At 45.7% G+C, this 23330-nt stretch overlaps 1 protein-coding gene across 3 annotated transcripts in view; it reads left to right on the top strand.

Annotated features, from left to right (window-relative positions):
- Positions 1-23330, top strand: part of DOCK1 (dedicator of cytokinesis 1) — a 556115-nt gene that overhangs the window by 55647 nt on the left and 477138 nt on the right. For all 3 annotated transcript variants that reach the window (XM_081533032.1, XM_081533022.1, XM_081533018.1), the window contains exons 2-7: positions 1888-1971; positions 9144-9184; positions 12910-12965; positions 15468-15564; positions 18826-18974; positions 22400-22535. In XM_081533032.1, coding sequence (XP_081389158.1) covers positions 1888-1971; positions 9144-9184; positions 12910-12965; positions 15468-15564; positions 18826-18974; positions 22400-22535 — 563 coding nt within the window. The remainder of the gene's footprint in view (positions 1-1887; positions 1972-9143; positions 9185-12909; positions 12966-15467; positions 15565-18825; positions 18975-22399; positions 22536-23330) is intronic.

The raw sequence follows: 23330 nt of genomic DNA, 5'->3' as shown, positions 1-23330 counted from the left end.
CCACAAACACATCCAATAGCTTGGTTATAGAGCTGCGACAGGAAGTGTGTTGTGATGCTGGGTATTTTTGCAGAAAAGGGTTGAAAGAGCCAACATATACTCAGAGTTGGCCCTCTGGAAGAGGGAGCATTGCTGGGAAGACCCCGTTGGTGGGGGAAGAATAAGGAGGGACCCCCAGGGATGGGCAGATTCTTTCTTTCAGGGAGAAATAGGGACAGGGACCAGGAGCGTATGTTTGGAAGGAAGGCCAGGTGGTCGGTCAGATAGATGGTGGAGGGCCCGCGTGCTTGCATGAGGAGTTTGCACGTCATGCGATCAGGGAGAACTCCAGCGATGGGCCTGGTAACAGTGCCTGTAAAGGACAGTCTAGTCCAGCAGGGTGTTCAGGATGGATGGGTGAGAGTTTGATCCTGTTCTAGGAAATGTTTTGATGAGTTTTATTTACCTCAAATCTGAAAAATCTTTTAAGGTAGAATCCATTGGGAAGGAGTAACAGCACTGTAATTTTTTAAAGTGAGAGTGGGCTAATTGAATATTTGGGAGTCGTAGGCATCCTTTTTTCACTATGATATTTCCCTTTATCTCCATTCTTGAGGAAAAGAATGGCCTCAATTTAATGGAACGACTTTTGCATGCTCAGCTAGGAGGAACAGAACTGCTTTATGTCAGATCAGTGTTTGGGATTTCAGACATGTGTTGTGTATTGTCAGTTTGAAGGATTTCTTCTTAACATAAGACATATTTTTGCCTCTTTGATTGTAATGTATTTTTTTTTTGACTTAATAGCAACTTTGGCTATATGATACTTTTGAAATCAATTTGATTTTCAAGGAACACTCAGTCCATGTGTCATTGAGTTATAGACAGGAAAAAGTCATCTAGTAGAAAAGTCTGTTAATAGAAATATATGATAGTATATGAAGTGATAATTGAAATGTTGTTGACAATAGCTTCAGTTTTCTTCCTATTGTAAACGTTACTCTGCCGTGAAAAGAAATGAGGTTCTCATCCACGGAACAATGTGTGTGCACCTTGAAAACATTGTGTTAAGTAGAAGAAGCCACAGGCTTCCCTAGTAGCTCAGCTGGTAAAGAATCCACCTGCAATGCAGGAGACCCTGGTTCGATTCCTGGGTCAGGAGGATCCTTTGGAGAAGGGATAGGCTACCCACTCCAGTATTCTTGGGCTTCTCTGGTGGCTCAGAGGTTAAAGAATCCGCCTGCAATGCGGGAGACCTGGGTTTGATCCCTGGGTTGGGAAGATCTGGGGAAGAGCATGGCAACCCACCCCAGTATTCTTGCCTGAATCCCTATGGACAGAGGAGCCTGGCGGGTTACAGTCCGTGGGGTCGCAAGCAGTCGGACATGACTGAGCAACTAAGCACAGCACAGCGTAGAAGAAGCCAGACCCCAAAGGACAATATTCTATGATTCCACTGGTGGGGTGGCTGGAGTAATCAGAGTCATAGAGACGGAAAGTAGGTTACAGGTTACCAGGGGCCGACAGGGGGAGGGGTGAGGAGTTATTGCTTCATGGTTATGGGGTTTCTGTTTGAAGTGATGAAAAAGTTCTGGAAATTGATAATGGTAATGGAGCTCAACATTATGAATGTAGCTAATGCCACTGAAATGTACACTTAAAAATGATTAAAAAGGCAAAGTTCAGATCATTTTACCACAATAAACCACTTGTGGTTGTCTGGTGTTATAAGTGGTTATGAATTTCTTCTACTTAAACTGAGGACCCTTGAATGAAAAGTCTCCTTTTGTGAATATCAGCGAGGATGATCCAGGCAAAGGCAGACTATTTCAGTCTTAAAAACAGGCAAAAACAATCCAGCATAATCACCTTTACTAATAGCTTCTTTGCTGTTTTCTCTCTGAACAGCTTTTTATAACTACGATGCTCGGGGAGCGGATGAACTTTCTTTACAAATAGGAGATGCCGTGCACATCCTGGAAACATACGAAGGTGTGTATTTATTTTGGTGTGTTTCCTTTTATAGTTTTGTGTGGTTAGGACACTTTCAGTACCTAATGGGCCAATCATTACCTTCTTAGGAAAGCACTTAACTGCTGGTTTTCTTGCACAATGGATGCTGTGGGCAGTGGTGAGCTTACCTGTTATTTAAGTCATTTTTTTAAAAAATTAAGATGAACTTAAAATTAAACTCCTAAATTTTTAACCTCTCAAGTTTTCTGTTGAAATAGTCATTTTCATTATTTCAAAACACCATTGTTTCCTTTTTTTGCAAATGAGTGTATATACATCTTGACTGTTAACAACTGACCGCTTGAAAAAGGTTTTTTTTTTAAATACATCTAAGGTGTTTTAGTGTTTGGCTCAGTGTTTTGAGGTGTTTGATGTGAATGGTAAGACTTTTTGTGTTCTCACTTAGACTTGTTAACAACTTCCTGAAAGGAACCAAAATTGTCATGTCTTAAATCCTTTTTAAAAAAATCCGTGACCCCATTTTCTGAGGGGTGAACAGAGATTGTTGCCGCTACATGCGATGTGATCCAGTGAAGCAGTTGTTGTCATTATCCGATAAATACCCTGTCGGTGACAGTGGTTTTCCAATGTCCTTGGTTTTTCAGGCAGTCGGTTTTCATATTAGTGTTTCACAAATCATTAAAACGGACCCCTTTCGTTTTATGCTATGGTTTTTCACCGCACAGAAAAGAAGCAATGATGGGTTTGAATGTTAGATTCCTCACATCTGGATGTTTGTGAGATGTGTTGTAGCATTGGTTTCCTGTTGGAAGGGTGACTCCCATGTAACAAAGGAATAAAGAGAACTGATTAAAATTGGTGATTCCAACAGCAAAATTGCTTTCAGATTGGGTTTAGCCAGACCCCTCCCGGGAGGAGGTGGGATTGGAGGCTCGGGGAGAGAAAACTGCAGACATCCCATAGCAATCACAGAATGAACTTCACACTCAGCCTTCGGAACCCTCTTTGCACATGAGTGATGCCTTGTTCAGCTTCTGCATCAGGCAAGCTGCAGCATGCTCCCGTGCTCCTGAAGAAGCACAAACCCATTAAAACACCCATGTCCATGTCCCTTACTTCCCCATCTGGCTTAGAATTCCATTCCATTTGCACCTTTTACCCTAAAAAATGTCCTACTGGGGGTGGAAATCGGCTTCCGTGGTGTATGCCTGGAAGTGAACGTGATGCAGAAATAGACATGACCCTCACCATGTGAACGAGTAGCTGCCCATGGGTACCCTCTTCTTACTATCAGTTTTTACAGCTGACAGTTGGATTGCCTTGTCTGCCCCTAGTTTATATGGCCAGTGGCTGGAAGGAAACGGAAAAATTAGCTAGAGGTTAAGGATCAAACCTCTCATCTCAGACACTTTTCTGATCTCAAGGGAAGAACGCTCTTACATCTTTTTTTTTTTTTTTTATTTCTGTCCTGGGTCAGCTGCATTTGAAATCCTGGTTAATAAACAGTGGACTGTGACGTCATTCCTGAACAGATAGCAATTTCCTGTGCAGCCCCGGGTGGTGGGGGCCGTGACTTCTCATTCTTTGCTTCGTAGAAAGAATGCACTCTTGAAACAGGAGAATCCTTCGGGGAGTTGATGATCCTTTCTGTACGTTTAAGTTAAACAAAAATGGTGGCAGGCATTGATGTTTTGGCCAACATCATGACAAAGGAGTCTTCAGTGAGCATTTGGTTTCTGGGTTCATCAATCTTCCAAGTGCTGATTACAATATTCCAGTCTTTGTAAAGACCCTGTAACGTAAAACCAATTCCCTTTCTTTGACAACAGCCTTTTTGGTTTTAGTTAGAATCCGATCATAGAAATTCATGGTGGGGACGCAGTTTTGCTTTTGGGAAACTTGGTGACTTGATGGTGATCGGATTATGATGGAATAATTGTTTTCCTGCTCTTTCCTCTTGTTCTGTTTAAATTTTGTGGATTGTGTTAGCCTGTGGCATTCTCTTCTCGCCCCTTCCACTTTATCCCCCTAAGAAAATTTATTTCTGTTTGTCAAATTTCATTTCCCTTTTCTCTGTGATCCTGTTCAGGGTAGGATACTGCTGGGATTGCTCCAGAGAATATGATTTCTAGATGATCATTCCTTATATTCAGGTTCAGAGAACACATTTACCTGCAAGTTATGGTTCATTTGTCCATCTCAGGCTCATGGAGGCTTGGAACACAGAGCAACGAAAAGAACTTTCCAGGTCACCGTGGAGGTGGACAGAACTTTGAGGGGTCCTTTCGGGTATGTCCCTGGCTGTAAGCAGTGTCCAGGGTCAGTCAGATAGGAGAAGTGAACCCAGGTCACAGGTGTTAATAAGGTGACTTTCCAGTACCCAAGCAGGTGCAGGTCCTGCCATCTGCTTATTTCCAGAAGGATCTCCAAGGGGTGTATGCTGTGCTGAGGGAGACGGCTGCATTGCACCCAGATTAGGAAAGTGCTCTTGTGATGAAAACACAGCACTTGAACTTGATTCAGATTTTTCAAAGCGATCATGATCTGTTTTCTTCCACGACATACCTTCTTCCCTTTTCCTCCCACGAGCATCCGAGCATCCGTCAACAGAAGGTCTTGTGAAGACCGCCTCTGGGTGTCCTGGGGCGGAGGTAACAAGGTGTCGCACGGTGGGGCGTTTAAACAACAGGAATGTGTCCTCTCACAGTTCTGGGGGCTAAGGGTTCAAGGTCAAGGTGTCGGCAGCATTGGTTGCTTCTCAGTGCTGAGAACACGAGGCTGCTCCACGGGTCTCTCCAGCCTTCTGTTCGTTTGCTGTCCTCATTGGCCTTCCTTGCCCGCAGGTGCAGCGCCCTGGTTTCTGTCTTCAGGATCACGTGGCGATCTCCCGCTGCTTGACTGTGTCTATTTCTCCTTTTTAATAAGGACGATGTATAGGATTAGGTCATTTTTGTTTTTTTAAAGGGCAGTTCCTAAACTACCTAAAATGTTTCTGTTTTGAGTTATTTTTGCTGGGCTGGGTCATCACTGCTGCATGGACTTTTCTCTAGTTGCAGCGAGTGGTGGCTGCTCTTTGCTGGGGTGGCTTCTCTTGTTGGGACTCCCAGACTCTAGCACGCATGGGCTCAGTATTTGTGGTGCCTGGGCTTAGTTGCCCTGCAGCATGTGGCATCTTCTGGGGCCAGGAATTGAACCCATGTCCCCTGCATTGGCAAGCGGATTCCCAACCACTGGTTGTTGCTGTTTAGTCGCTAAGTCATGTCCAACTCTTTGCGACCCCATGGACTGTAGCCCACCAGGCTCTTCTGCCCATGGGATTTCCCAGGGGAGAATGCTGGAGTGGGTTGCCATTTCCTCCTCCAGGGGATCTTCTCCACCCAGGGATTGAACCCGCATCGCCTTGTCTCTTGCGTTGAAAGATGGATTCTTTACCACTGCGCCGCCCGGGAAACTCCTGTCTCACCTGAGCCCCAGCCTCTTCTCAGATGTGTCCTAGCCTTGCTGCTGCGGGCTTCTCAGATGCTGTGTGAGCGGACCTCTGCAGAGGCTGCTCTGCCCACCTGCCATCCCCTCCTCCTCCTGACTATAACCTGGAGCCATCCTTGGAGACTCTGTCTGAGCACTCCTCCCTGCCCTCCTCCCTGCGCTCCTCCCTGACGCCCCCCTGCCCCTCCTCCGTTCTACCTCGTCCTGTCTTCACTGGTGCCTGCCCTGCGCTTGTGTGTGTGTGTGCTGGTCCTTCCACTGGAAACGCTCTGCTGTGCGCACAGACGTGGCTGCCACCTTCCTGGGCTGGATGGGGCCCTCCCTGACTTTGAGGACCACGTCTGCCCCCTTCTTGCCTTGGGCGGGGGTCTCTTGGGGGGCTGGGTGTCTGTTGTTTGGAGCTGGTTGGTTGAGGCCTGCCTGGGAGAAAGCAGTCAGCTGGTTAATTTGATGAGCCGTGCATCTCCCTGCCCCTGTCTTCATTCGGCCTGGCCTGTCCCCCCCAGAGCAGCAGCCAGGTCATCATCCTCTCACGTCCCCCTGCTGCCCTGCGTGAAGCCTTTGAGGGGTTGTCCTCTCCCCTTGATGCCCAGTCTCTGCCCTTGCTTGTGGTTTGAGCCTTGCTTGTCGTAGAGGAATCTGCTCTTGGGGGTTACAGGTAATTGGGTCTAATCTGTTTCTGCATATGCTCTCTCTGGTGAGACCTCTGGCATATAGTCTGGGGGCTCGGTTGCTGGAAGGAATAACACATGCCAAAACTCTTGAGAAGGGAAACCCTAGGTTTTCCTTTTGCTTGGGAAAGGTGTTAAAAGAGAAACCACCATCTATTATCATAAAGGAAAAGGAAAAGGCTTCTCATCTTTTTTTAATCCCTCCTGGAAACCGTTCTGGGGGTTTGAAGTGAATCTTTGGGTCGCCTGTACTGGCTGCTATGCATGCATTTCTGTGCATATAAATGTGGTTGTAGTACTCATTCGGCTCAGATGGTAAAGAATCTGCCTGCGCAAAGCACGAGACCTGGGTTCAATCCTTGGATGGGGAAGATCCTCTGGAGAAGGAAATGGCAACCCACTCCAGTATTCTTGCCTGGAGAATGCCATGGACAGAGGAGCCTGGAGGGCTGCAGTTCATGGGGATACAAAAAGTTGGACACAACTGAGCAACTAACACACGCACGCGCTCATTCTGTTTTTACTACTTTACTCAGTGCTGCGTTCTGAGACGCAGCCCTGCCTGCACATGTCCAGTCTCTGGCCCTCACTGCTCTGTGTGACCCTCACATTTCGCTAACTCCCCTCCCAGTGATGGGCACTCATCCTGCCTCCTTGCCTGCTCCCTCGGTTGTGTGGCCATGGGCCTTCTGTGTCTGCCCCACAGAGTGCGGCAGACGTGTGAGTGTCTCTGGATACGTGGCAGCTCTGGGGCGCGGGGATATATACTCTGGGGAAGAAGGGTCCTGCCCACACAGGTTATGCTGTCTGCATTCCCCCTCTCTGTGCCGGGGGCTGCCTGAATCCTGCAGCGTTAGAATTTTCCTTGCTCTAACAAATTGTGTTTTAAACTGTCGATTTAATAATATGTTTCAATCTGATTATTAGTAAGTTTGAGCATCTCTTCAAACATATGTAAGTCTTTTGGGTTTCTTCTCTACAGTGTTTATAAACTTTGCCTATTTTTGTCTTGGGCTCTGTCTTTTTCTTGTCCCTTGGAAGTATTTCCTTAGATGTTCTGGGACATTCATCCCATGTCAATTTCAGGAAAGAAAGGGCATGGTAATACTGAAGATACAGGAAGGATAAAATCACAGGGAAGTGGGCAGTCCTCTACATTAAATACGGCCTTTTGAACATCTTACTGCATTGACCCTCTCTCTTTTTCCATTTCTGTCTGTGAACACTGTCCCAGGTGGACAGTGGGCTGCGCAGATGGAAACCACCGAGGGAGACAGTGGAAGGCTCTCAGGAGATAATCCTCCAAATACGCGGCAAGACCTCGATGTTGTGTCGACGGTGCTCCCTTATCACCGCGTAGTTGCCTTGTCAGGAATGAAGTGAGTTCACTGGTCAAATCTTGGTCTTAGCAAATCCTTCGCAAAGCTCCTGGCGATTTGCAGCTTTGTTTCTGAATGCTCAGAAAGCATCTGTTCATAATGTCTGGAGGATTTTAACTCCATCGCTTCCTGCTTCCACTCCTCCTCCGGTTGTTAAATCATTGCTCTGTAAGAGATGTGCGGTCATTGGTGGAATACAGGTCCGTTTGCAGTTTCTGGGCACCTTCATTCATGCATCCCCGATTTCCAACATTTGACTGTTTGTTGCTGTATTGTTGGTGACTTTGTTCAGTCATTAAGTCGTGCCTGAGTCTTTGCGACCCCGTGGACTGCAGCACGCCAGGCTCCTCTGGCATGTGATGTCCTCCGCCGTCTCCTGGAGTTTGCTCAAACTCATGGGCGTTGAGTCGGTGATGCCATCCTACCAGCTCATCCTCTGTCATCCCCTTTTCCTCCTTCCTTCAATCTTTCCCAGCATCAGGGTCTTTTCAGAGTCAGTTCCTCACATCAGGTGGCCAAAGTATTGGAGTTTCAGCTCCAGCATCAGTCCTCTCAATGAATATTCAGGATCGATTTCCTTTAGGATGGACTAGTTTGATTTCCTTGCTGTCCAAGGGACTCTCAAGAGTCTTCTCCAGCACCACAATTCGAAAGCATCAATTCTTCAGCACTCGGCCTTCTTTAAAACGCTACTATTTAGTCAGCCTCTGGGAGCTGACCCGGCTGGTGCTTTCCAAGTCTCTCTGTCATTCTGTTGGGGGTTGGTGTCCTTCTGCTCCTGGGGAGCATAGTGGAAGTTGTCTAGGCTTTTGATTGCCTTTCCTGGAGCGAGGTGGCCTAAAGCACCCTCAGAGTGTTTTGGGAGACAATCAGTGTGGCAGAGTCATTGGGAGGTGAGTTACCAGCTGTGGACCCCTGAGCATTGGCAGGGACGATTTCTGCCCTCAGCCTGAGCGGAGGGGCCGAGGGTGTGGTCAGATCCTGCCTGGCATTGAATGTCTCTTCCACTGGGCATGTCCCGCTGTCTTCTGCTCTGTTTGCTTGCCCTCCCACGTGGAGAGAAGAGGAACTTGAATCTAGACCAGCCCCCGAGGGGGTGGGTGAGCCCGTGTTCCTGGGCCCTGTGCTTCCTGTTGGGGGTCGCCTCTTCACCACAAAAGCACTTTGTGCAATGTGACTGCTCCAGGGTAACCCCCCAGGCCCCCCTGCATCTCGCTGGGGGAGGAAGTCGGCTCTCAATAGGATTTCTGTTGTGCTGCCGCTGTTGATGATCTGAGGGTGTTGGTATGTGCGCTTGGCAGTGACCCCGCTCCATCCGGCCGAGGGACAGACAGGAAAATGCACACCCCGGATCCTGCCCAGGGCTCTATGGTCACAGGGCAGCTTCTTCTCCTGGAGCTGGTTGCCACCCTGAGGACCATGTGCGGCTGATGGAGACAAAGAAGCTGGAGGTCTCTGTGTGAAGCCCCTGCCCAGGCTTCACGCCTGGTTTTGAGATGATCTCTACAAACCCCTGCAAACCTTAGGATGACTGAATTCCATGACAGGCTGACTCCCGTGGTTCTGCAGATAGTGAGTTCTAGGCAATGGGAAGGTGCTGTTAGGACCCTGTAATGTCCCTTGTACTAACTATTTCACCTTTGTGTTTGTTTAGGGTGGTACAGAGGTTACACGTTAAGAAAAAAGTCTAAGAAGGTAAGTCCCTGTTATTAACCACAGTGCATATCCCTTCATAAATCACTTTAGGAGAAGAAATCAGTTCTGTCTAATGGAGCCTAAGAGTTGTCCTTATGTATCTCTTTCTCTGAATTAAGAAAATAAGAAATGTGGGCTACCCTGAATTGTTTTCTTTTTATATATTTTTTAAAAACTTTGTTTTTTAATTGAAGTATAGCTGATTTACAATGTTGGCTCATTTCTGGTATACAGCAACGTGATTCAGTTATACACACATATATGTATTTCTATTCTTTCATAGATTCTTTTCCATTATAGGTTATTACAGAATATAGAGTTCCATACTGTTCTTGGTGGGAACAAGTATTGCTTGTTGGTTATCTATTTTATATAAGCAGTGTATATATGTTAATCTCAAACTCCTAATTCATCCCACCCTCCCCCAAATGGTTTTCTGAGCCACACATGTGTGTAGAAATTGTCATTTCATGTCTGTGAGTGAATGGCTGGGCTGTGTGGGGTGGTTGACTTGTTGTCATGAGAGCTGGGACCTTCTTTTCCTGGTAAAATTCTGCATCCTGTTGAAGTACAGGTTGTGTAAGAGAATGATCTGGGTAGACTACCACTCAGATTTTCAGTCTTGTGTTATCCTTAATGATAAATTAGCCGATCTGCAGCACTCAGGCCGGCTTCTTCCCTTCTTGCTTGTAATGATATTTATACCACTTATGTCAGCTGGCAGAAGAAAGAGGTTCTGCCTCCTGGACAGTTTGCATGCGTGGTTGTTTGAATTTCTGGGGTGAAGATGTGCAATTACACCGCGATCATTGCTGTGGACACTCCCGTGTGTGGTTCTGTTGTGGCTTTTCCATTCTTAGCTTCACAGAACCTAATGATGGCTGTTCCGTTTCACTCTAAGCCGTGGTTAGGCTGTCCACGTTACCTTATAAAATCTAATTATGCTTGACAGATGGTTCCTTTTACTTTTGTTTCTTAACTTGGCCTCTCATTATCTCCTTATTGGACTGGCTCCTCCTGTGGTCCTGAGCCTGTGACTAAGGGTGTTGAAGGCCAGCTGTCCAAGCACAGGGCCTTCTTGCTCTGTTTTTTCCTCAGACTCTCTGCAACCAGTCTGTGCTGGACAAGTGAGAGCAGGCCATCCTCTGGTCGCTGTCACTTCAGAGGTGTCCAGGCTGAGCTCTCTGGCAGTCTGTCCTGATGTGAGAGATGCTAATAGGGTAACCTGCCGAGCCAGCTCTGCAGATTGTAGCCAGGAGCTCCATCCTGATGCTGCCGAGCTCAGACCGGGCCATGAGTCTCTCATGTCCGATGACCTGGAGTCTTGAGGTCTGAATGAGAGGAATGCCAACCTGGTGGCTGGGGGAATAGCTCTCTCCAGAGAAAGTTCTGTTTTCACTCTGATTCTCGCTTCCATAATTTGGGATTAGCAGATGTGAACTGTTCCATATAGGGTGGATAAACTACAAGGTCCTACTGTATAGCATGGGGAACCGTATTCAATATCCCGTGACAAATCATAATGGAAAAGAATATGAAAAAGAATATATCTATATATTACTGAGTCACTTTGCTGTGTAGCAGAAATAAGCACAGCATTGTAAATCAACTACACTTTAATTTTAAAAAAATAAGAAGAATGTTTACTTGCAGATGAAAACCTCAGTTTCATCTGAGAAAGCCACACTTGAGAACTTTATTAACGACCTTAGCCTCATGGACTCCCCCATCCACCCATGACAAAGCTGCAACTTCACATGTTAGGTGTGCCCCAGGGAAGTGGTTCATTTTTTGATGCTTACTTGGTATTTGGTGTCAGGTACCACTTCCCTGGTGGCTCAGATGGTAAAAGCATTTGCCTACAATGCGGGAGACCCTGGTTCAATCCCTGGATTGGGAAGATCCCCTAGAGGAGGTAATGGCAATCCACTCCGGTACTCTTGCTTGGAAAATTCCATGGATGGAGGAGCCTGGTAGGCTACAGTCCATGGGGTTGCAAAGAGTTGGTTGCGACTGAGCGACTTCACTTTCACTTTCTTCACCATGTTCCCCAACTGGGGATGCCTCCTAGTTCCCTAGTGCCTCCGTGAGCCCTCGTCCTTCTTGCCCTGCAACGGAGAGACTTGACTTTGTAGCTTACAGAGCTGGGAAGGGGCATGTTTTTTGTTCCATCTAAAACCTTCATTAGCAGTTGAGGAAACTGACATCTTAAAGATGCTGTGATTTTGTGTTGGCCCACCCAGTTCAGGCAGTGGGAGAGAGGGGACTTGACTCCTGGTCACCCTGACCCTGTGTTCTGCAAGCATCCTCTTACCGGTATTCACAAATGAGCTGTAGATCTGGCCAGTCCTGATCACCCCAGCTGAAGAAGTTGCTCATTTCAAGCCTCCAGGTGTGACCAACCTCATTTTTTCACTGTCCCTTCTGTGACCCCATGATTGTCCAGAGAAGCTTTATTGAAACCGCAGGATGTCTCTACCTATGGACGTGGGCACGGACGAGACTCGTTTCTTTATGTACCCCACCCCCCCAACCAGTGCTCAGCTACTGACATTAAATGTGCACCCGGGGCCCATCCTCATCCGGAGGTGTCCCCGCAGCAGGTCCGCCTACTCCTCTTTGTTGCCTATCCTCCGTCTTTCTGTCTGACTCCTTCCCTCTCTGTGATAATTCTTTTTTACATGAAGTGCAGCCACTTTCCTGGTAGATAGGAGGAGCAGGCACCAGTAGTGCCCACTCCCTTTCCAAGCAGAATGAGTCGCATGGTTTCTGGATCTCCTGTGTTGATTCTTTTGGGCCAGAAGCCTGGGAAACCCAGTCAGAAGCTCCTGTTTTCATAGCGGGGGACTGTTCCTGCTGATTGACTTTCTGCTGCGTGCATGACATCTCAGGAAGCTGCAGCCCTGTTTGCCTCGTGCTGCCTGAGACCCCCGTGCGGCCCGAGACCCCTGGGCCCGGTGCCCCGCCCTTGCCCTCCAGGTGCTCACCTCTCCTTCCTTCCAGGAGGGGAGATGTGCTTGCTCAGGAAGCAGGTCCAGAACTCTTGGGGAAGCTCCTGGCCCTTCACGTACGGTGCCTGGGACTGACAGTCCTCCTGAGGCGCCGCCCCCTCAGAATTGTCTGTTGGGCCTTGTGTGCTGATCAAATACCATCTTCACATCAACTGATGTCCCCCCACTGGAGCCAGGCAGGTTGGGTGAAACGTACCTTATTTCTGTATTTTATTGGACGGCCCTGTCTGTTTGGAGATTGATGAGAAAGTCTCTGCGGGTCAGGTAAGTAGTCAGTGCATATGTGATGATTAACTGTGTAAACTCACTTTCTGATGACAGTTTTAGTATTCTGAAAGGAAGAGCTGTCAGAGGCCATCATCAGAAATTGTTTTTAGGCATCAGTTGACTTTTGATCTGCCTGTGTCTGCAGTAGAAACAAGATGTGACCTACGGAGAAGAAAACTGGAAGTCCCCACGGGATTTTTCCTTTGCAAGCAGAGTGTACATCTGTTTTCTTCTAAGACTTCTGCAGCCTTTTTGAAACACAAGCGAATTCAGTTGCCGTCTTTCACACATTGTTTTCTGTGACGTGCTGTGACTTAGCATAAAGGCTTACAGGTTTAATAGTGATCCAGTCATCCCCACCTCCACCTTTTCTGGGGGGACAGCTGTTTGATTGGCTGTCAGTGTTCATATCAATGCTACAATCTCCTGTCTCTTTTTCTCCCAAAGGGTATATTTCCTGCTTCGTATATCCATCTTAAAGAAGCCATAGTTGAAGGAAAAGGGTGAGTCTGGTCTTGATGTTTAAATGAAGTCGTGCAGTGATTGCATTTGACTTGCTGCTTTTCGCAGGGCAACTTTGGGGGTTGGACAGTGGGTGCTTTTGATCCAGGGTGACAGGAGTTTGGGGGGGGGACTTCTGATCTAGAGCTGTCTACAACATGGCTTTGAGCCTTTAGGGAGTCTTTAGTCAGCACTGGAACCATAGTCAACGTCCTAGAACCCCATGTGGATTTGGAAAGCTTCCTGCTTTTCCGTCTGTTAGCCAGCCCATCTAGCAAAGGCTGCACAGCCCCCCAGCCCTGAATCCATTTTTCTGGAAGACTTTGCAGGATGTGATACAAATTCAGCGGAGAGTGAAGCAACAGTTGTTCAGTTGGGGCATGTATGAATTTATGTTTTGCCTAATTGTGATGTATGTTTCTTAGAGGTCATAAAACTGATGTATAAGATCATTAAAAGGACATTTGTAGAACAGGAACCCATTAGGCGGGAATGGCAAATGAATAGCCAGGTGTGAACTTGGAGGAAGGAGCAGTAAAATGTTTTCCTTTTTTGTCTCTGCTACATCTTCGCACTCCATTAAATATGTAAATGATAAAATTACTAATCATATGATTACTGCATAATGACATCTCTGCGGCTGATTGCGAAATTGCTTTTCCAAGCAGTGTACTTTTAACATACGAGAAGGATTAGATCGGGCTCTGAGGTTCCATGGTGCATCATTAAAACGAGGCAAATAATTTAGAGGCATCAGTGTGATGACCTGTAAGAGGGTCCTTTTTTCTACTGAGAAATTGTTTTGTAGGTGAAATTTCAGAGGAAGGTAAAATGAGGAAAGTTTTGAAACTTTTCACCCTACTGGGGAAATAGTTGAATAAAATATTTTTTTCATGTATTTTACATCAGTTTGTATCAGGATCAGTGTGGATGCTGGGCTATATAGAAATAAGTTTTTTAAGTGCACTTTGATGTATATAGATGAGTGTATGTAAAATGTAATTAGGAAGAGTAATAGAAAAGGTCACAAGAGATTGTGTTGATTCTCAATAAGTCGAGTCACACCTCACCAGACAGAAGGACAGGCAGACACTGGGTTAAGACTAAGAACCAATTGACAGTTAGTCCAAGAGATGGATCAGACCAGTTAAGGAAGGAAGGTAAGAAGGATCCAGAGCGGAGATCAGGACGCAGTGGGTGAAGTGAGGTCCTCTCCACGTGGGAAACGGAAGTCTCATTGAGCTTCAGGTCCCTCCTGGCCAGAGGGAAGAGCCCAGTGGACCCCACACGGAACTCCAGCTCTGTGAGATGAAGGCAGCTCAGCCGCTGACGAATGTCCTCGCGCTGTGAGTGGAGGGGCTTCATAAGGATGACATCAGAGTGCAGTGAACCGCACTTTCATCAACATCCTCACTGGGAAACAGTCACGTCCTGTGAGGGACGCTGACGATGTCCCGTCAAAGGCTAATTCTTAAAAGCACTCCTGTGAGGGGTGGTCTCCCACATACCCCTTCCCGGCCCCTGCTGCTCCCGTGGGTGCACATGGCCAGACCTCTCTGGAGGGACTGGCCCTCTCCCAGGAACACTTGTGTTTCTTCCTTGGGGACCCCCCCACCAAACCAGCATTGAGTCATTGCAGCCCTGAACCTCCATTGCGAGCTACAGTCAGGGTCCTGCCCATAGGTCTGGGCCTCGGGGACCTATTTCAGTGCCCCCTGGACATTCCATGTTGTTGGGAGCCTTGTCTGTTCGGGGCCTCTGGGCCCAGGTGGTCTTACTTCACAAGCCACCAAATTCCGTCTCTGACGCAGTCCCAGATATTAGGAGTCCTGCTTAGTGCAGCGCCTGACCCAGAGCGGGTAACTGGAAAACAGCGGTTCCTTGGATAACAAGCAGTGCACAAACAGATCAGGAGTTAAGAATAAGGCAAGGGTTAGCCTCCTGGGGTGGAGAGACAAGGGAAAGAGGATGATCAGGACTGGGGATCAGGGCACCCGTGGACACCGGAAAGCTGTTACCTCGCCCATATTTTGCCAAGGATAACTGCTTTGTGTATCATCACAGAGTGAGTTTTAGGCAGGATGAAAATGTAAAAAAAAAAAATCACCTTATCCCGAGCCTGCATTTTAATGCCACACAGATTGGTGGTAATTTATGGCATCTATAAAATAGATGGGTACACATATTATGAATACACATTCCACTTCTCAGACCTTGACATCCTGATGGGATATTATTTGCCTCCTTCATCTTACCTTGACGTGTGAGGTAGACGGCTTCCATGGAGGATAATGTATGAACGTTCTCGGGCTCTGTACAGAAATTACTTGTCGTTCTTAGAGACGTATGATCTCCATACGTGGGCCTACATGGGCTCAGTCTTGTTTGTATGTTTTCTCTCCATTGGCTTCCATATTGCGCGCTATGACCTGCGTGTGAAATTGGCAAGGTGCCCTTCTGTTTAATGAAGCCATGACTGTCTCTGCCCTTTCCTTTCCTCCCAGGCAACATGAAACAGTCATCCCAGGCGACCTCCCGCTCATACAGGAGGTCACCACGACCCTGCGAGAGTGGTCTACCATCTGGAGGCAGCTCTACGTGGTGAGAAGTCGGGACTGTTGTGGGTTTTTTTTTAATGGGAGGATGATTGCTTTACAGTATTTTTTTGGCCTCTGCCATACCTCAGCGTGAATCAGCCATGGGTATCACACATGCGCCCTCGCCCCTGGAGCGCCCCCTCCCATCGCCCACCCCATCCTAACCCACTAGGTTGTCCCTGAGCACTGAGTTGAGCTCCTCGCGTCCCACAGCACGTTCCCACTGGCCATCTATTTCACGTGTGGTGACGTATATGTTTCCGTGCTATTCTCTTTATTCGTCCCCCTCTCCCCTTCCCCTTCCCTCCCCTCTCCCGTGTCCACAGTTCTGTTTGTATGTCTGTGTCTTCACTGTTGCCCTGCGGATAGATTCATTGGTACCATCTTTCCAGATTCTATGCGTGCTGTTGCTTCAGTGTCTTGAGTCTGTGCGACCCCGTGGACTGTAGTCCGCCAGGCTCCTCTGTCCATGGGATTCTCCAGGCAAGAATACTGGAGTGGGTTGCCATGTCCTCCTTCTGGGGATCTTCCCAACCCAGGGATCGATCCCACGTCTCTTAAGTCTCCAGAATCGGCAGGCGGGTTCTTTAACCACTAGCACCAACCTGGGAAGCCCCTAGATTCCATATGCATGCGTTAATATACGATACTTGTCTTTCTGACTTACTTCACTCTGTGTAATACACTCCAGGTTTGAAGATGGGATTTTGAATCAGAGCTTAGCAATAGAGAATGGTCTTTTTTGAACCCTGCTGAGCCAAAGGATTAGTTTTCCTTTTTCTGGGACCCTCAGAAGCAGAACTTGTGGGAGTGAGTCTTGCTCGGCAACCTTGCGCCCTTAGTCTGGCCACCCTCAGGGCCCGCGACCCTTCCACCGGCTTTGTGTCAGGTGCAGCCCTGCTGACTGCTGTGACGTGGCTGGCGAGGAAGGGGCCGTGGGTTTCACTTTTCCTTGTACTGAAAAGGGAACTGGGCTGCTTTTAGACTTGGGAATACCGACTGAGGCCACCGGAGCCGGAGTTGCCTCTAAGTTTATATGTCTATCGTGAAAATGAAAATCTGCTTTTAAACTGTCGCAGGTGCATCTTCATGGATGCAGTAGAGAGTGATGGCTATCCGCCACTGTTTGCCTGTAGATAATGCCTCTTGCCATTTGAGGAAAGTGACATAGTCTTCTAGGTCTCAGCGTGTCTGTTTAGAGGGAGGGAGATGGTTTCCATTCTGGCTTCATGTGAGATACCCCATTCTCTGGATTGTGGAAGAAGCCTTATTAATGCTGCAGGGTTGGGGCCCTGACACCTTCCATTTTGTGTCCCCCCTGGGGCATTTCTTTGCACATAAATTCACATTTGCAGAAGATAACCTTTTGTTAGGTCTGTATTCCTCTTAAAGGTGTTGATTTCTCATCTGCTAACATTGTCAGCGCAAAGCTTGGACGCTGGAGGGAAGGCCATGCGTCAGTTTCTGGGGAACACAGAAGACTTCTCAGTCCCACAGCTGCTCCCTGGGCAGCCTCATTGCTTTTGATTATACAGTGGTTTCCTATAAATACACAGTAATAAGCAGTTGCAGTAATTGTTCATCAAATGTTCTCAAAAACCTAGAGGCGTAAAGTTAACCATGAATATTTTGTGTAAATCTGAGCAATTTTGGAGTCGATATTTCATGTTAGCAATTTTTAGACAAAAATATGGCAAAACAAACAGGAGTTGATGCTGACTGATATGTTAGTGGACACGATTTTAGTCATAAAGCTCCGTAATAGACACTCCTAACCATCACCTGGTTTCCTTTTTTAAAAAAAATCTACCTTTGCCTCTTAGGGATTTACACGGTTAGATTTGTGCAAAGCCAAAGGAATATGCTTATTATATATATGCGCATGTATTTTTGTTGCTTATAATATTTTTATATATTCTGTTTCCCTCTGCTCTGTGGCAATAGACAAGTTTAGGAAAATATTAAGGATTTTAGTTATTTGGTAATGCTTTATGAAACTAGACAGGGAGAATTGGTGAGGGAAACAGACATAATTTGAGAATAAACCATTCATTTTGATTTTTCAGTTTTCATTTAAGAAGTCAAGATTATCGGATTTCTTGGTGGTTCAGTAATTAGGATTTGGTGCTTTCACTGCTAGGGCCCAGGTTCAATCCCTGGTCAGGGAACTAAGATATTACAAGCCACATGGCATGGCCAATAACTAAATAAACAAATAAGAATTTAAGATTAGGATGATACTAACAAGGAGAACTCATAGGATGGAAAATAATCTGTTAGGGCGTGATAGGCTGAGTGAGTGGAGGGGATCCTAGAAATTCCTAGAAAGAAGGTCAAATGTTATAAAGAGTAGAGGTGTGAAGTTCAGCAATGCAGAGAAGACATTATTTTACAAGGTAGCAATGACCACATTTATATTTTTTTTTTTGGCACCCTGACATTTAGAATTTTATCTGAATGTCAGATTTAGATAAATCTAAATCTATTTATAGATTTAGTTTTATAAATTTAGATTTATAAATCTAAAACTATTTATAAATCTAAATAGTTGGATTTCACCTAGATTTCTGTTCTTGGAAAGAACCTCTGGGTTCATTTTCACTTGGTTAACCCTTCATTTTCTTGATGAATTGTTCTCATGCTGTTGCAAAACTGTTGTTTTTCTTTGTACCATCAAACCCCTCGAAATATGTAGAAAGTGAGAAGAAGTAGGTGTGAAGTTTGCCTCTCATGTGCGTTTCCCTTTGGTGTAAACGCACCAAGAGCTTGTAGATCCAGACAGTGCCTCTTGCAGAAGCCTCTCTGCATGCTCAGAATGCACCACAGCCTAGGGCCGCGTCCTCCTGTAGTCAGCTGACTGCCAGGGCTCGGGGCTGAGTTTCTCAGTGCTGACAAGCATCGGGGCAAAGGGCATTCTGAAGATTCCTTAAGCAAGATCTGTAGACTGGGCACCTCCTCAGGGAGCTTCAAGGGTTGCCCATTCCTGGTCCAGAGACTGGAAGTTCACGGGCTGGTTTGGGGCTCCCAGTGCAGACCCTGCCCTGGTCCACTTTGGACACAGGGCTACATACTCTGGAGTGCTGGCCTGAGTATGGAAGATCGTCCATTGTTTTTAATCCTTGTAATCTTTTCATGTGTGATGGGCACCAAATTCCATCTAATGCATTCAGTTCCATGCTAAAAACCCCATTAATCCGACATAAACAACAACCACAATCCTCTTTTAAATCAAGAACTTAACAGTTGTTTTTTCTCCCTCATCTAGCAAGATAACAGGGAGATGTTCCGGAGTGTTCGACACATGATCTACGACCTTATCGAGTGGCGGTCGCAGATTCTTTCTGGAACTCTGCCGCAGGATGAGCTCAAGGAGTTGAAGAAGAAGGTCACTGCCAAAATTGATTACGGAAACAGGTTTGTTTGTTCGAAAGATGATTTCATGCTTACATTAACCAATATAATGGCATCACCATAAGCCTTTAGGAGACTAAAATCCTGAATCTTACGATAAACAAAATTTCTAACATCAATATAATGGCACAGTTTTCTTTCTTAAAAGGATGAAGTGTTTTCTATCGGATCCGGAGTTTTCTGAGTCATTGTTGAAACATACTCTCTTCCAGAAGATGGAGTAACCTGTCCCCATCACAATGATTCCCCCAACAGGGAATTTTCCTTTCCGCTGATGGCATTTGACTTTGAGTCCAGACATGAGGGTACTTTGTGTAGTAACAGGCATCAAGATTCCTTCTGTGGAATCCTACGTTCTGAAAGTTGGAAGAGACCTCAAAGAGCACCTTAAAACTTGTCCCCAGTGTGGGGACACCAGATTTGGCAAACAAAAATAAAGCCAGCAAGTCTCTTTTACTTTTCTCTGCCATCCTGTGTACGGTTGAATTTGCTCCTCGCCATGTTTAGGATCGGGCGATGTGTGGCCAAGACACAAAAGCAGAATGGTCTCACTCCCCAATGGATTCGAATGAAAACTGGTAATAAAATCAGATAGAACTCCAAAAGAAGACATTGGAGGAGATGTGAGCCTAGTTTATAAGGAGCCTCCCACTTGAGGTGGCACACACGTTTATGCTGTGTCCAGGTCACTGGCCTCTTACCATGTCACTCTGAGAACATCCCTGCTGTCTGAACAGCTGAGTATGTTTTATTGGGAAGATGATTTTTCTTTGTGTGTAAGATTTTCTGCACTAGTTCTTTGGCTTAGTAGTTTTGTGAGACCTTTTGGGAAAAAAAAAATAACCGCCCCCTAAATTTGTACTTCTGATATAAAGATCATATAATTGTTCTACCGGAGTAGGTCTCATGCAAAAGTTCCCTCTTACAGCAGGGCACCGCCCAGCTCTGCTTGGATGCCTTTAGCAGTGGTGTGCTCACCCACCCATCGAGGTATGTGTTCTAGTGTTGGCACACTTTTCTGCTGCACAGTCATCTCAGGTCTTCCAGGTTCTGTAACCAGAAGGAGGCTATGCCCTTTCCTACTGGATAACTATTTGTTCATATGCCAGAGCTGCAAGAAGCCTTAAAAAGTATGTGGTCACAAGGTCCCCAGATGCTGGTCTATATCAGAGTCACTTGGAAAACTTTCAAAATACAGAATGCTGGGACCCACTCCTTAAGATCCTGATTTCTCACGTCTGGAATGCTGACTGGAAATCCCTGTCTGTAAAAATAGACTTGGACTGTGATGGCCAGCAGATTGGGGAACTAGTGGTTCAGTTCAACCCCCTCATTTTACATGTTAGAATATAAAGCTCAGAAAATAGCACAGCTTCGCCCTGAGCCATTCAGCCCAAGGAAGCCCTGGAAAAACTTAAGAAGCATTTTGTATAATCAGAATTATAACAATTCTGCTGTCTGGTGATTCAGACTTGCAAGTGTGAAAGGTTTCTAAAAGCTACATTATCAGTAACATGTAGTGTTTGGATTAACTACAGGAGAAGGTTTCCGCACCCCCCCCCCCACCCCAAGAAAGCCAGAGACTTCTGGGTATAGGATATTAGATGTTGTTGCAGTGAAACTCATTTCAAGACCACCTGCTTGAAAACTAAACTTCTGTAGCTTTGATTTTATTTTCTGTTGGAGTATCATGTTTTGAACTTATGTCCAGAAACCACCTGCTTAATTTGGCTGTGGGAAGCTACCAAAATACATTATATCATGGAATAATCTAGTTAGGAAAGGAAGTATTTCCAAACGTGATTTACTACTTGGATAGGAAATGCAGTTCTTAACAAGACAGATTTTTGTCCAAGGAACTCATATCTACCGTACATAAATATAGTGCAGTGATCCAGCACAACTCACAAAACTAAACCTGCTTGACGTGTTTTCAGACTCATTCACACAGAGCTTTAAGGTGTGTGACCTTCAGAGAGGAGAAGTAGGGGATTAGTTTGTCTAAGTGGAGGCTTATTTGCAAAGTCAGTTTGTCAACTCTTCGACTTGCAACCGTTAAAAGACATTCCCTGATTGAATTTATCTTTATTTCAAAAGATGTTTTCTTTTGTCTTATGGTTAAAAAAATAAAAAATTTGCTGCCAAGAGTTGGACCATAAAGAAGACTGAGCACTGAAGAGCTGATGCCTTTGAGCTGTGGCTCTGGAGAAGACTCTTGAGTCCCCTGGACAGCAAGGAGATCAAACCAGTCTATCCTAAAGGAAATCAACTCTAAATGTTTACTGGAAGGACTGATGCTGAAGCTGAAGCTCCAGTACTTTGGCCACCTGATGTGAAGAGCCGACTCATTGGAAAAGACCCTGATGCTGGGAGAGATTGAGGGCAGGAGGAGAAGGGAGTGACAGAGGATGAGATGGTTGGATGGCATCATCAACTCGATGGACATGAGTTTGGGGAAACTCTGGGAGATAGTGAAGGACAGAGAAGCCTGGTACACTGCAGTCCATGTGGTTGCAAAGAGTCAGACACGACTTAGCGACTGAACAATAACAATAGACTTTTAATAAAAAGAAAAGTCCCAAAGGCAAAGTAACAGGCATCTGTGGTTAAGATCCTCATGTCTTATTAAAAGAAAACCAGAACACACCACTGTTAGTAAAACTCTTGGTTACTTACTTTATATAGTCGCCTTTGTTTATTCTTTAAATAAAATCGTGGTAGAAACCACCTAACGGTAAACGGAGAGACTGTTGCCAAAAAACATTTCCACATATAGGATGGACAGATTTATTAGCCAGATGCTACCTGTGTTTTAGGTTGGCTACTACATTTAGCCATCTGGCCAGAAAGTTTCTTAACATTGCTGTGGATGACTTCCATATGTTCCATGTTGAAACAATAGAATGTCTTTATTGAAAATCTTCTGATAGGCTAATTAAGGGATTAGAACTGACTCTAGGTAGAAGGAAAGAAGTGCCATGGAACCTACCAGAGAGAGTGGTGAGTGTGCCTCTGCTCCAGCTTTTCCTCCCTCCCACCTCTCCCCAACCTCCAGCTGTATATATTTAGGCATATGGGTATGCATGTGACTGTGTATACATACCCACAAATTTATACACACACACACCCAGTATGTGCATAGTATGTGTGTGTGCTGAACTGTCCATACTGTTCACGTAGTAATTAGTGATATACATTTCATTTGGGCTTTCTAGATCCGTAAGTAAAAGTCACTACGGCAATGAAAGTAAAATTTGAGTAATTTTTTTTTTTTAATTCCAAGGGCGTACAAAGAAAGTTAAAATGACAGTGACTTCACAGAACTGTGTTTCCTGATACTGTGAGAGTGACCCTGACTTTTGATTTCATCTTGCTCAGTTGCTAGGACTGAAGTTTGTTGGTGAAGTTCTGAATTCTTCTTGTTCTAGAATCCTCGATTTGGACTTGGTGGTGAGAGATGAAGATGGGAACATTCTGGATCCAGAACTAACTAGCACGATTAGTCTTTTCAGAGCTCATGAAGTAGCTTCCAAACAAGTGGAAGAAAGATTGCAAGAAGAAAAAGTAAGTTCAGCTCTCTGTAATATGCCATTTACACGCAGGGTACATTTTCACAGTAACAATTTACAACATTAGTAAAATATGACCAGTAAAACATCAGGATTGTGAAAAGGCCCAGCTTCTGCATGTATTTCAGCCAGTGATGGATGGAATGGAGCCCAGCATCAAAACATGCTGCGGATGACCTGAAGGCTTTTCATCCCTTGAGGGGGAACAGGATTTTAATGACACTGACTTTGTGGTCTTAACTCATGGGCAACAGTATTCCATTCTGCATTTCCTTTTTGATAGGAGTAGGAGAGGGATGAGTCTAAGCTTGATGAGGGCAGGGAACATGCATTGTACTGATCTTTTTCATCTCCCGTGGCCGTTAATGGTAACTTGCATGTTGTCAATACTCCGAACTCAGTTGGCTGATTGAATCATCCATTCATTCAGCAACTGCTGAACATCTATGGTGTGTCAGGTGCTGAGGCCATAATGATGAATAACACAGAGATGTCCTCAGAGGGTTTGATCTGATGGGAGAGTCAAAAATTGAATAAGCAACTGCACATGTAATCTCCATTCTGATTGATTGATTGGTCCCTAAACGTTTTGTATCTGAAGTAAATACTCAGTATAACTTCTCACGGTACTGGGATCGTCGCCCTGGGCATATTCTTTTCAGCTGGGCTTGTGCACGTGTTGACAACATCAAGGAAGACGCTGCATGAAGGGCTTTGCTGTGTTACTGCGACTGATTTGGCTTGGTTTTCTGTTCTGTAGGGGATGAACAAAGCAAGCGTTAGCCATGAG

The sequence above is a fragment of the Giraffa tippelskirchi genome, chromosome 2, assembly GCF_054371585.1.
Source record: "Giraffa tippelskirchi isolate mGirTip1 chromosome 2, T2T-mGirTip1v1.2.pri, whole genome shotgun sequence".
Lineage (NCBI taxonomy): Eukaryota > Metazoa > Chordata > Mammalia > Artiodactyla > Giraffidae > Giraffa > Giraffa tippelskirchi.
This window is presented reverse-complemented; position numbering and strand designations above follow the sequence as displayed.